Source organism: Fusarium solani (genome assembly GCF_023522795.1).
Source record: "Fusarium solani strain SB1 chromosome Unknown bctg00000009, whole genome shotgun sequence".
Lineage (NCBI taxonomy): Eukaryota > Fungi > Ascomycota > Sordariomycetes > Hypocreales > Nectriaceae > Fusarium > Fusarium solani.
The window spans coordinates 2,151,424-2,164,201 of record NW_027072144.1 but is presented as its reverse complement, the minus strand read 5'-3'; the positions used below and the strand labels follow the sequence as shown (position 1 = coordinate 2,164,201).

At 52.3% G+C, this 12,778-nt stretch overlaps 3 protein-coding genes across 3 annotated transcripts; 2 read left to right on the top strand and 1 right to left on the bottom strand.

The window, feature by feature from the left end:
* Nucleotides 1–970: 970 nt before the first annotated feature.
* Nucleotides 971–3,259, top strand: MRS44_013721 (uncharacterized protein; the record flags this gene model as incomplete). Its single annotated transcript, XM_065617179.1, has 2 exons — nt 971–1,249; nt 1,424–3,259. The coding sequence occupies 2 exons, from the start codon at nt 971–973 to the stop codon at nt 3,257–3,259; spliced, it is 2,115 nt and encodes a 704-aa protein (XP_065473251.1).
* Nucleotides 3,260–6,306: 3,047 nt separating this feature from the next.
* MRS44_013720 (uncharacterized protein) lies at nt 6,307–9,207 on the top strand (the record flags this gene model as incomplete). Its single annotated transcript, XM_065617178.1, has 5 exons — nt 6,307–6,467; nt 6,523–6,577; nt 6,655–7,161; nt 7,212–7,397; nt 7,456–9,207. 5 exons carry the CDS (start codon nt 6,307–6,309, stop codon nt 9,205–9,207), a joined length of 2,661 nt encoding a protein of 886 aa, XP_065473250.1.
* A 588-nt stretch (nt 9,208–9,795) lies between these two features.
* Nucleotides 9,796–11,879, bottom strand: MRS44_013719 (uncharacterized protein; the record flags this gene model as incomplete). Its single annotated transcript, XM_065617177.1, has 5 exons — nt 9,796–10,107; nt 10,228–11,067; nt 11,239–11,281; nt 11,555–11,715; nt 11,775–11,879. The coding sequence occupies 5 exons, from the start codon at nt 11,877–11,879 to the stop codon at nt 9,796–9,798; spliced, it is 1,461 nt and encodes a 486-aa protein (XP_065473249.1).
* Between the last annotated feature and the right edge of the window lie 899 nt (nt 11,880–12,778).

Sequence of the window (12,778 nt, the reverse complement as noted above, 5' to 3'; positions counted from 1 at the left end):
GGCGATCAATAAGGGGGACGGGTACCCGTCCTTCTAAAACTGGACTGGGCTAGTCGCTCCTCCCAATTACTCCATCAATTATAGCGGCTCCGCTATCGGACTCCCTAACGAGGCGCGTTCAACTGCCTCGTGACTTCAATGCCCAGTTTCAACTACACGTCTGAGGGCTATGAAGACAAAGAAGATAGCAGAGGGCGATTCTGCTGAGCGCTCTGTTAGCCACTGATTCAGCAGGACATGATTTCGAGTATCACTTTTGGTAGCACCCATCTTGAAGATTCTCAACAGCCGTAGGGGCAATATGCCGCCTACACAATATTATCCCTTGAATTGTCGAGGACCTCCCGGCCGTACCGTGCCCCACAACACCCCTGTCATCAAGAAGGTACATGAGGGGAACCACACGTTGCGTCATTGATCACTACTTATATGAGCGGTGTAATGTAGCGATTTGTAACTCGAAAGATTGCTGGTACTTCTATCCTAGGATTAAATTCGTGGGATTCGTGGGGGATTAGGTACCTTTGATCCGATGCATTTTAATTGGCTGCTCTCCCCTGTCGTGACCTGGCGGGAGGTCCTCGACAATTGAAGATAGACGAAGCACTAGAGTGGGAAAAGCAGAGCGGCGCAACGTCCGGAGACAACACGGCCATCCATGCACTTCCCCGAGAACGCAAGGTGGACCAGTGGCACGCTGTTCTCGATCAAACGAAAAGAAGTAAAGCCCAAGGGCTGCGCGCCCAAGAGCAGTGCAAAATCCTGGAGTGTGGTCGCAGACATGCTGGCGTGGTTCTGCACCGGAACGCAGCGCATGTGGCGTCGCTGTGGCTGTGTAGACACCGCTTAATGACGCGTAGGCAGCTGCTTGTTGCCCCGATGTTTCATCCAAGTTTGTTTGGTTAAAGCTTCAAAACAACCTAATTTTTGACGGCCATACTCGCTCTTCCGCTCACATTCGTCCGCTTCCATGGAAAACCTTGATATTGAGCAGCTGCGAGAGCAGCTTCGGAAAGAACAGCGCCTACGCAAAGCTGCTGAAAGTCGCGCCCTCGACGAGCAACAACAGCGCGAAGAAGAACAACGCCGACGCGAAGAAGAACAGCGCCGACGCGAAGAAGAACAACGCCGACGCGAAGAAGAACAACGCCGACGCGAAGAGGCAGAAGAACGCGCGGGCGCATCGCAACCGTTGTCACTCCACCAATATCTTGAAACATGCCATTCGCTCAGCCTTGCTATTGAAGTGGTAACCGACCGTTTTTTGACGACATAAGGGGACACGACGAATCCGACCAGCCGAATTTATCCTCGACGAATCATCCCGTGGACCACATTCGCAAGGGAACAAGAAAAAGCCTGGAATCAGCTCTCCTTCAGTCCCTCGTTTTCTTCCCGACCCAGCTTTCCATCCCGACACCAGCTGGATTATGTGAGATCCTTGCTTCGCCCGGTTAGCAGCGAGATTGGACTCCGAAACGGCGAGCGAGACGTTGTGGAAAACGCAGTTCAGAAGCTGATGGACGCGACGTACAACGATTCGTTGCTGAGGAGCCATCTCGGCCTCGATGGAACGGTGACGTTCGAAAGCCACACGAATCTCGGGATTACCGATGACTCCCTCTCCGAATCCATGGAGCAAGTATCTATTGGTTCTAGGCCACCCGACCGAACAACTCGGCGTCGAAAGGCGCGGGGAAAGGGCAACCGAGCGGACCAGTTCTGCATCTACCGGACCTCTGACGAACGAAATATCCCTGCGGTCGCGATCGAGTATAAGGCATCACATAAGTTGAGGCGTGGCGAGATCGTCACAGGGCTGGTCTCAGAGATCCAACCGGATCGTGATGTGATCAACCAGGAGGGCGAGGGATTCGCATTCGCAGCGAGGCGACTTGCCACTGCCGTTGTGACCCAGCTCTTCTCCTACATGATAGGTAAAGGCATCCAGTATGGGTACGTGTGCACTGGGGAGGCGTATGTTTTCCTCCACATTCCGGACGACCCTTCCTGCGTCTACTACTCCGTCTGCGTGCCAAGCCTAGACGTTCAGGACGATGACGAGACTCGACTCCATCGTACGGCTGTCGCACAAGCCTTTGCCTTTGTGCTTCAGGCCATCCAATCGCCGCCACCCCGTCAAGCCTGGCATGACGCGACTGAAAATCTCGATACATGGTCTATGGAGTATGAGGAGGTATTGAGGAGCATTCCGGCAACAGATCGGAAGACGCGACGCGAAACTCCTTACAAGGCGCAACGCTGGAAAGGGTTTGTACGCTCTCCGATCCGGACACGGTCTCGATGTTTGCCACCCCAGGACGGGACGCCGCAGCCAAACGGTGACGACAGCGATGACGATGACGACGAGAGCCCTTGCCCAACGCCAAACCCAGCCCTTAGTCACGGAGGTGCCTTAACCACATCAACAGACGTCGGGTCGAACGAGATGCAGCAGCAGGATGGAAGAGCAGCCTCACAAGAGGGCACCAACGTGCGACCAAACATCCAAGACCGACCATACTGCACGCACGAGTGTCTTCGTGGGCTAGCGTTTGGCGGCCCAATGGATGAGAAATGCCCCAACTTCAGGGATCATGGCAATATACACATCAACCGACGCGAGTTTCTTCGTCTGACGCGGGATCAACTAGCAGTTGATCGCGGAGAGAATGCTGATTGTGTGCCGCTCTACCTATCAGGATCACGTGGATCCCTCTTCAAAGTCCGCCTGTCGTCGCATGGCTACACGCTTGTGGCGAAAGGTGTAGAGGCCATGGATACCAAGCATCTACGCCACGAAAACAAGATATACGATCATCTTCGGGAACTCCAGGGGAAGGTTGTTCCGGTCTGTCTCGGTACCATTGACCTCATCAAGCCCTACTACTATGATAGCGGCGTGTATGAGTGCTTCATGTTTCTCAGTTATGGCGGGCGACCAGTCTTGAAAGAACTGGGAGAGGTCAATACAGGTGTCGCCAATGAGATTCTCGCCGCGCTCGGTCGATTGCATCAGCACCGTGTTCTCCACTGCGATGCAGAGCCACGCAACGTGCTCTACGATAAACGTACTGGTAGATTTATGATCGTAGACTTGATGCTGGCGGAATTCCATTCCCGACAACCTCTCGGGCCCATCAACGTCAATGGTGGAAATCGGAAGAGGAAATGGGCGCCAAAGAAGCAGGAGAAGGACGTTTTTGCTGTCGAGGCGCAATCTTTGCGGGCGAGTTTGGAAGAGTTGTGCGGGGTCTAGGTTGCACCCCGCCACGATCTTGATTGCGAATGTCAATTGACAGCGAATGGAAACCAGTGAGGCGCATGATGACTGGTAAATCTCCAGATGTCTATGCTACTTGTATCGGTAGCTTCTTGGAGTCCCGTCCTGAGGATTATCTTTGCAGCTTGTACTGCCATTGACGTGCTATAGAGAATGCGTTTGACGTCCACGCATGGCTGCTTGCCTGCCCATATCTCTTGTCGTTTTTCTATCTAGTTCCTGCACTTGAGCAGGATGTGTTGTACCGTTTGTGGTCCGCGACCGCACTGACATTGGTCGGTCTCGGCTTTGTTGGTGGCGCTTAGATAGGCCCGGAGGCCGATCTTGCCGGTACGCATCTGGGTGATCACTGGGCTGATGGCCCGGTGCGTCCCTTGATGCTTGTCGAGTGTCGCTTTTCCTGGCTATACCCCAAGCTTGTATAACTCTCTGCTGTGTTCGGCGGTGTCCCACGCCGTCTTCTATTCGCCTTGCATGGCTTGGCGGATGGTGAGTTTAGTGGTCGCCATTAGAATCTGTAGTGTGTCGGCCTCAACTTGCGGTCCGGCGCGGGCTCCCGTGGTTGAGTCGTATCCGGAGGTATGATCATTGCTCTGTAGACCTGTCGGAGGTTGACGAGTCCAGTGCCCCACGTTGACGACGCCAGAGCCGACGAGGCTGAGAGTCGCTTTGTGGCGCCTGCTTCCATCTTCTCCCGATGGTAGTCCTAGCGGAGTCTGGTGTCCATTTGGATGCCTACCTAGATTCCGGCTGAACGGTGACGCTTTGATCGTGGTATGCGGCAGGCGTAGAGCATGCGTGTCATTCATTTTTGGGTCTCTGGTGAAGTGGATGAGTTTGTATTTGGTGGGCGCGAACTGGGACTTATGCTTGGCTGCTTATCTTTTAGCATTTTGGTGGATGCCCTTGAGAGTCTTGCAGTTGCGTTGTGCGCTTGGGCCCACTGCTAGGATCGACACGTCGTCGATGTACCCGATAGCCTCCGTGTCTTCTGTTCTGCAAGCCTCAATGAGGTCCGCATTGTAGAAGAGGTATAGAATGGGCGAAACGGGTGATCCTTGCGGAATCCTCGTTTGAATGGGCGCCGAGGGCGCAGTATACTCCTGCAGTTTGAGCGTGGTGGCTCTGCCACTCAGGAATGTCTCAGGCTGATTACCGTCAAAACCAAACCAGTGGGCAAAAGAGAACGCCCTGTCCTTGCCTCGCTAGAGTTCAGAGTACCATCTTCCTCTTTGCACTAAAAGTGTCTGTGTGAAGTAGAGCGTTAAGACTTTCAGGTACAGAGATCTACTTTGTAAGCGGCCATATCGACAAAAAGAGACTGAAAGGTCAGCGATATCAGGCGTGAGGTCCATTACAAGCTAGATGGCAGAGGTGCTCTTTGGTACTAGTAAGTATAGCCAGCGTCCTATCAAATTCGCGCCCGTAGACAGTGTGAGTTACCAACCACAGGACCTTTCACGAGTCGCCGAAGTACCCCCCTTGCTCACGGCAAAGCATTACTCTAAAAGTCATTGAAGCCACTCTTAAATGTATACTGTGTCTAGAGCCATGGTAGTGACACTGTGTGGACACCTGCTTTTCAAATTGCAAACTATTGTAAAAGGGGAGGATGTCCGTGCTCCCAACAGTAGCAGAGTGACATATATCTCGACAATTCTTCATCGGCCTGCCAGGAAAAGCAATGGTCGATGATCTCATATTATGATTAAGTCATCCAAGAACAATCTTAAACAGACAGGCCTCAATTATATATTCACTTTGATCACCAAACAACCCTGGCCTTTACTACGTATCCTTGCACGTCATTCCCCTCCCGGCTCAGCTCAGCCAGCCACTGACATTACTCGTTCTGCCAGGCCCCAGCGAGGCGCAAGGTCCACCAGCCTGTCAAGGCGCCAAGTCATCTCCGTGGGCCTGGATCGGGTGTCCCGTGCAGATGATACTTTGACAGGGAGTAGGGATGTGTGTTCGGGGAGATTTGGGAGGTCAGAGCACACCCATGACTCATACAAGGACACTTACAAGTAACATGCACAAGCACACCCAAGTCTCACACAGCTCAGAACTCTTCTCCTTCCAGCTTCATTTGGGCGCCATCCCCCGAGGCTACGGCTTCAATTGCCGGCCTCTGGCCTCCAGCAAATCAACAAGGGTTTTAATTACGAAACCGGTTGTTCCAAAGTCGAGACGGGAGGGAAACATGCTTCCCTCGTCTCTTCTACCTCTCGCTACAGGCCGCTTTCGACCCCCCACTCTCGTCTCATAGCTTGCTCCTTGGGAGACCTAAAAAGCAAGGAAAAGCACTAATAAGCAACAAGAAGGTTTAAAAAAAAAAAAAAAAAAAAAAAAAAGTTCCGGTCGAAATCCCGACTCTCGCTCTCACTCTTGAGTCCTGATCCAACCCTTTGTGCTTCATATCCACAACCAAGACTAGGTGTTGCAAATTATTCCTCACGTTAGTTCTTGCACCAAACCTTCGTTGGTGGCCATCCTTTCATCGCAAATATGTGCACACAGTCAAAGAAAAGAGTATCGTCATCAGTAATCAATATCACTTGGCAACACTCCTCCAAAAGGCCAATCATTGGTTTTTTTTTTTTTTTTTTTTTCGGTTTCCGATGAGGCCTTGTCGGGCTTGTCGGGCTTGTCGGAGTCGGACTTTTATGTGGTGATGAGCCATGTTTGACAGCTCCTTTTCTGATGCTAGTTGTCGCATCCCGCGCCCGTTGGACGAATTTGTGGCTTGATTTAGCGCCATCATCCCGTTGTGTCTGGCTCCATCAAGGCAGCCCCCGAAGCCACACTCTGCTAGTCACCACACTGTAGGACGGCAGCCGAGTTCCCATCAAGGTAAGACTCCCTACCCACGTAGCTACTGCGTACGCACTCGTAGTCTATAGTGCCAGATAAGAACCACCCGTGCCCATCATGTTCCACCCAGTCAAGTAAGGATCCCCGTTCCTCTCCCATACAGCGCCAGCGACTCGTCGTTGCTCCTCCGCGGGTTTCTAAATCCTGCCATGTCTTCCCACGACTTGTTTCGCGAGTACCAGGGCCACATCGTGCCCCAGAGTTACAATCCCGGCTTTGTCTCTCTCAGCTATGTTGTCAGCCTGGTCGGTGCTGGCTCGACCCTCGAGCTTCTCAACAGGAGAACGGCTTCCCGGGGGCTCTTCAACCAGTATGATACACCCTCATTGCATGCTCGTAGGACAATCATGCTGACTCAAGTTCAGCCTCTTGCTCGTGAGCTCTGCTGTCACCATGGGCGGAGTAGCCATCTGGTGCATGGTAAGTTATCATATTCCCTACAGGTAAATCTCATCCCATAATCCCTCAGACGCTCACCATCTACTTCCCTCCATCAGCACTTCATCGGAAATAGAGCCATCGACCTTGGCAATGGAGAGCCCGAGATGCAAATCGCCTACTCGAGCGGATCCACAGCCGTATCGTTCTTGGTCCCTATCCTCGTCTTGCTGGCAGCCTTTCTCGCTATCGGCACCAATAATGCCGTTTCCTGGTGGAGAGTTATTATTGGTGGAGTCCTCTGCGGCACGGCCGTCTGCGGCATGCATTACCTTGGAAACGCCTCTATCGAAAACTATACCTGCGTATATCGACCTGCCTTTGTTGTCGGAGCTGCCTTCATCGCTGTCGTTGCTAGCAATGTTGCACTCGCTATGTTTTTCGTTTTTAGAGCTATGTGGGTTAATTCGTGGTGGAAGCGAGCTATCTCAGCCGTTTTCCTTGCAGGTGCCGTGTCAGGGATGCATTGGTGTGCTGCTATGGGAACTCGATATCGGCTTAAGAGTATTAAGCCTGAAGGCAACGGGCCCTCAAGGAGCGCAACTGTCACGGTTGTAATCTGTCTGGTCAGTATAATCTGGTCCCATACCAGCAAAGAAGTGGCTGATTAGTATAGTCCCTTGGTGCTTGCTTCATCATTGCCATCTCTGCCCTCCTTCGGGCAAGGAATATGAAGAAGTCAGCGCTCCGAGCCCAACAGGTCACATTAGGCGCAGCCGTCTTTGATAATGGCGGTAGAATCCTCGTCGATCCTGATGGATTCATTCCCAGCACCGTCGTTACCGACTCCTTCTTAGAAATGGTAAGTATTTGGTCCAGTTACACTTCTACGACCTGAGCCCCTTACTGACTCCATCGAGAACACCAAGGAAGGATTCGGCATCGGTCACCCACTATTTCAGTGGATGTTCCAGGCATCGAGAGACTGGGGCATAATCTCAACTCTAGTCGGCGGCATGAGGCGGCATGTGTCACAGCTGCCGCACTCGGGCACCCACAAAGATGGACGGCGTGGTATTCAGCTCATTAACGAGCACGGCGAGATAATTGAACAGTACGACATCATCTTCAGGGAACTATTTTGTCTCGCAGCAGCAGCGTTGGCAGACCGACTCAGAGAGGATCTTACTTCGGTAGGCGTCTTATGGGATGAGATTCTTCCCACGGGAGCAAACAGCAAGCGGTCACAGACAGAACCTCACAAAATCTCTCAGGAAAGTCCCATATCAGAAAACAGAGACGTGCACGGAAACGAACAGGGCGACTTTGACATGGCAGAAAAGTGTCTCGAAACCTGGCAATCAGACTTTGGACGCGGATCGCTGATGTTGCTCATACGCCGCGTTAAATCGGATCGAGACGTCGAGCGCTTCGTGTCAGCTGGCTATCGTTTCGCAGAGCCTCATCAGGTGAGCGACATTATCAGGTCGAGGATGCAGATCCAGACTCCAGACTTCGAGACGAAACTTCGATCCATGTCGACATATACGACAGAAGAGACCCAGATGCTTCCAGGAGTCCATCTGGGTTTCTTTGCCGTCCGGGCCCGTGTCAGCTCCGGGTTTGAGGTCCTGGTCCGAAAGGATGCCCACCATCTACTCCCATCCGTGCCTCTTCCGACCAAGGCCCTCGATAAGTGGCACGTGCAGTTTCTCAGGAGGCTCAAGAACATTTCTGTTTCCAAGGTACTCCAGGATTTAAGGGAGGAGGCCTCGCTACAACGAAGCGCCCAAGAGACAGAGTTTGCAGGTCAGCTCTCGGACACAATCAAAGCGCTACGGGAGTGGACACAGGAGCCCCTATTTGAAGACGCCGTCCTCACGCCCACCATCGTTCGTGTGCCTTGCCGAGGTGACAAAGCTCAGGCTGAGGCCTCCATGATCGCGATGCGATTGGTGATTCCTATCCACTCAGTACTCTTGAGTCAAAACTGTGAGTTTGTGCCTCTTAGCTTCTTTAAGATGCGCCAGGTGTCAGCACAGCTTCAACAAGAGTTCACCCGAGGCGTGCATCAGGAGTTTGGTCATATTGTCAAGCTCGGGGACCGGTGCGAGGGATGTCAAGACAGCGGGCACGGACGGTCAGCCAAGTTCTGGTCATTTGGACGGACCGACAGTTCAGTGGCGACCAAGTTAAACAGTAGGGCCATGGCGGCAGTGGGCGGACGACGATTCTCCTCACCCGATTCCACACGGTCTGGTTCGGCGATTAACCTTTGCCCGTCTGATAATATCAACCGGACAAGGTCGATGGACTCAGTAGAGAGTTCGGGCATATATCCGGCAGCACGGGAAGATGAAGCTCAGGCGACGCCATCGTACGGGGGCATCATGGTGTTTCAAGAAATCACAATTGATGTTGAGGAAGGAAATCCAAGGGGAGAGACGGACCCTAGATCTGACGGCTCCGACACGGTCACGATCGAACCGACCAACTCGAAAACATCGCCTGCAGCAGGGATCGAGCTACAGCCAATGGGCCATATCGGACCCAACATGCATGCGGGCTCAAAAGTACAGCTGTCCATTGACATTGCGGCGCGTAAGGGATCTGTAGGCCTTGTATCCTCTTTTGTGGATATTCTATTTGCCGAGACTGTTGAGAGCCGGTAGGAAACGATGAGAAGCGATTAGTTGCCGCGTTGGCACACTGAGAGTGTGATGTATGTGTGTGTTTATCTGGATAATGTGTATATTACTTGGTCGTTTGGCTTTCACTAACGTTACTTTGTTTGAGCATTGAAGACGGATTCTAAGCGGCCATGGTTATTTCATTTGTTGGGTTTGGAAGGGAAACCGACGCGATAGAACACGGCCTGAACAAAGTGTAACTAGGTAATTGTTGCAGAGCGCACTCTTCGCCTAATAGAGAAGCATAGAAAATACCATCCGGCACCACCTACTGTGGGGGCCTCTAAATCGACCATCCCCTGACCTCCGTACATCCGGTAGGGGGGTGGTCTGACTAGCAAATGGAGGGTTGATTTGCAAAAAAAGATACTGCCGCCGCCATCTAAGTTACTAGAGATTCGATGTCACTTCATTTAAAGCATGTCCTCCAAATTTTGCAAATCAACCACCCCGTACGCAACTAAGCAGCCCCTGAATTGGCACTCAAGGAGACGGCCAAGAAGTTGGGTTTTTTGCCCACAATTAAGGAATTACATAGTAAATCAACTGGCCAAATGAAACCCGGGATAACTAGAAGTCATCCTCCTCGTCTTCGTCCTTAACGATGAGTTCCTCTCCCTCGCTCTCACCGTCAACTTCCTCTGATATCTCCAGTCCGTCAATTTCATAGTCTAGCAACAGGGCTCTTCTTGCTCGCCGTTCTCGTTCCTCTAGGATGATGAACCTCATCGCCTCCCCAATAACCTCAGTATCGTAGATAGGGGGCCATGGCACAGCCGGCTCCCAGTCAGGAAGAAGCTTATTCTGTTCGTGAAGCTCACGATGCATCACATAGCGCTGACCCAGCCACTCAGCCGAATCTAAGTGAAGTCTCCTATCGGTCTTTGACCACCATTCAGTCTGTTTCTTAAAGGAAAGAAGAGGCTTCCAGTGCCTCCTCCTCTAGCTGTAAATCTCGTTGATCTTTACCTCTGTGATGCTGCGCCGGACCCTCGATCTAACCTCTGCTAACCACCTTCTTATATACTTCACTTCGTCATGTGTATCTGTCTTTACAAGGCGGCGCTGTTCCTCGGCCTGTGCTGCTTGTCGATGGTATTCGTCACGGGCGACACGGAGCCTCGCATCGGAGACGCGAATTGGGCCGTATTTGCATACAAACGACATCCCCTCATTGAGCCTCTCTCGTCTCAATGCCTTCTCTTTTAGACGGTGCATCTCCTGAGTGGCGGTGATTCCGTTGAGTGCGAGGGTTACGTGAGTTTTCCTCATTTTATCGTACGTATGTGTGACTGACGGTGTGAGAGGCACCCCGGAAGCCACGGACGCCTCTATTCGCAACCTGACGTACTCGGAATAGCTCTCAATTGTGCGCATACGTAAAAGGGGGGGGGGGATACGGACATCGTTCCATGTAAATTGGCGCTTTGACAGGGGAGTCTGTGGCTCAAGAAGCCGCACAGAGGGAAGGGTGCAGTCTAATGACTCGGTTCCTTCTCTGGCGTAGCCGGGAAGCCCCCGTAGCGATACTTGCTCCACCAATGACGATAGAGGATCCTTGGGCTGTTCTAACACCACAGAAAGTTTAAAAGGGGAGATTCCGCACTTTTCCCAAGCCTTGAGGATAATGGACTTCTTTAAGGTGGCATGGGAGGTTTCGTACGAGATACGACGATCAACAATGCCGACGAGGTAGTGGCCAGCTACTCCATCACTCTTGGGTTGAGGGAGAAGCTGAACCCATACATCGCCGAGCTGGGCGCTATAGAGATGGCGCTGAGATGCATGCCAAATGGACTGTGTCGACAGAATATAACCGTCATGACAAGCAGCCGCTCCGCACTAGAAGTGTTGGAGATCACAAGTGTGAGGCGGCCAAGGCGGTGGCAAGGTGTGGAAGAAGGAGGAATATTCTACAAGAGATCGTGCCTGTACATAAACAGTGGTTCCCCTACTGCACTTTTAGGATGAATTAAGCAATTAGCATTTTCTCATTCCAACAAGAAGCCATACGGCGGCCGCGACAACAATCCGGCCAACAGACCATTCGGCGAATCTACGTTCATGTCAAGCTTCTTGCAGACGAGAACAACTCTCTCCGGATGATGTGGGTTCCAGCAGGAGAAGAGAATTTCGCGCTGGGACCAAAAGCCAAAGCAGCAGCCAGAAAGGCCACAGAAGGAGAATGCAGACCAGATGTGCCACCGCACCTAGCAAGATCCACAAGGATAAGACTAGCGATAACCAAGCAGCGGCAAACGAGAACACTACCAGAATGAGTCGGGAAATACTCGAAGCAGATAGACACGGCACTGCCAGGCAAGCATACCCGTACTCTATATGACCCGCTGAAGAGGAAAGAAGCAGAGGTGCTGGTCCAGCTCCGCTTTGACCGGAATGGCAAGAGTGAACAGCTTTCTGCACAAGATCGATGCAGTGGAATCGGATACGTGCGAATCTGGCCAAGCACCCGAGACAGTTCAACATTTTCTATTCAGATGCACAAAGTGGACAACGCAACGGGAAGGCATGCTGAAATGCTCACGAACAAAGATGGGAAACCTCTCGCTCTTCTTGGGAGGAAAGGCCGCGTCTGACGGTGCCAAATGGGCACCAGCCATGCAGGCAGTACGAGCGACGATCAAATTTGCCATTGCAACGGGGAGGCTTGACATGGATGGATAAGAACCCTCAGACACACTGACTATTCAGATCGGATCCTACTAACATACAGTCTCATTTTGGCAGACCGTGCTTCAGCTGCTGAGGACAGGATGCTGAACACTTGGAGAAATCGGCCTTCAAGCAGGCCTGTCAAGCAGAGTCAAGCAAGCGGGGCAGGAGAAAGAGACGAGCTGGCAAGAAGAGTGGGGCTCTCTTAGGTGGTCCGGCGGGGGAAGTGAAGACAGCTTAGCGTAGCCACCAGCCCTATGAGATCCGTTCTCCCGGGCGTAATAAATACTGATATTGGGCCCCTTGACATATGGCCAGATGTCTCCCTTCCAAGACGTCGGGATGGTGCCGCCTGGCCAAATTGCTCGAATCGCCGAACAATGAGCAACATGATGGAGATCTCATCTGGGGACACGACAACGCTCGTCAAATTTAGTCTCTCTTTGGACGATGATGCCGCCCCTTGGCAAGGATGAACCATGTCGCACGCGTTCGGCGTCGCGAAGTCAAACATATTGGCCTAGGCGACAGAAGCCTTTCCAGGTGCGCGTCCTGGTGATGCCAGAACTGGCGGCGTCTAAAACTGGCTCCAAGGGCGGTGTCAAAATGGAGGAGTAGTAGAGGGGCAGAAACGGCCAGTCAGGTCGACGTACAATGGATTTGGCCGCTTGCTTGGGGTCGGCACGGTTTTATTCCCGCCTTTTTCTTCACAAGGCCTTTTCGTATGTAAGATATAGTTACGTGGTGGTGAAAGCAACATAACCTGAGGAGGTTGGCTAGAGCAAGGCCATCGCCGGGGGAGACTAGTTCCCGTTCCTCTCCTTCATCGAAAGCCCGCCCAGTATAAATTATACCGCGCCGTCCAATGTCTGTCCACTTG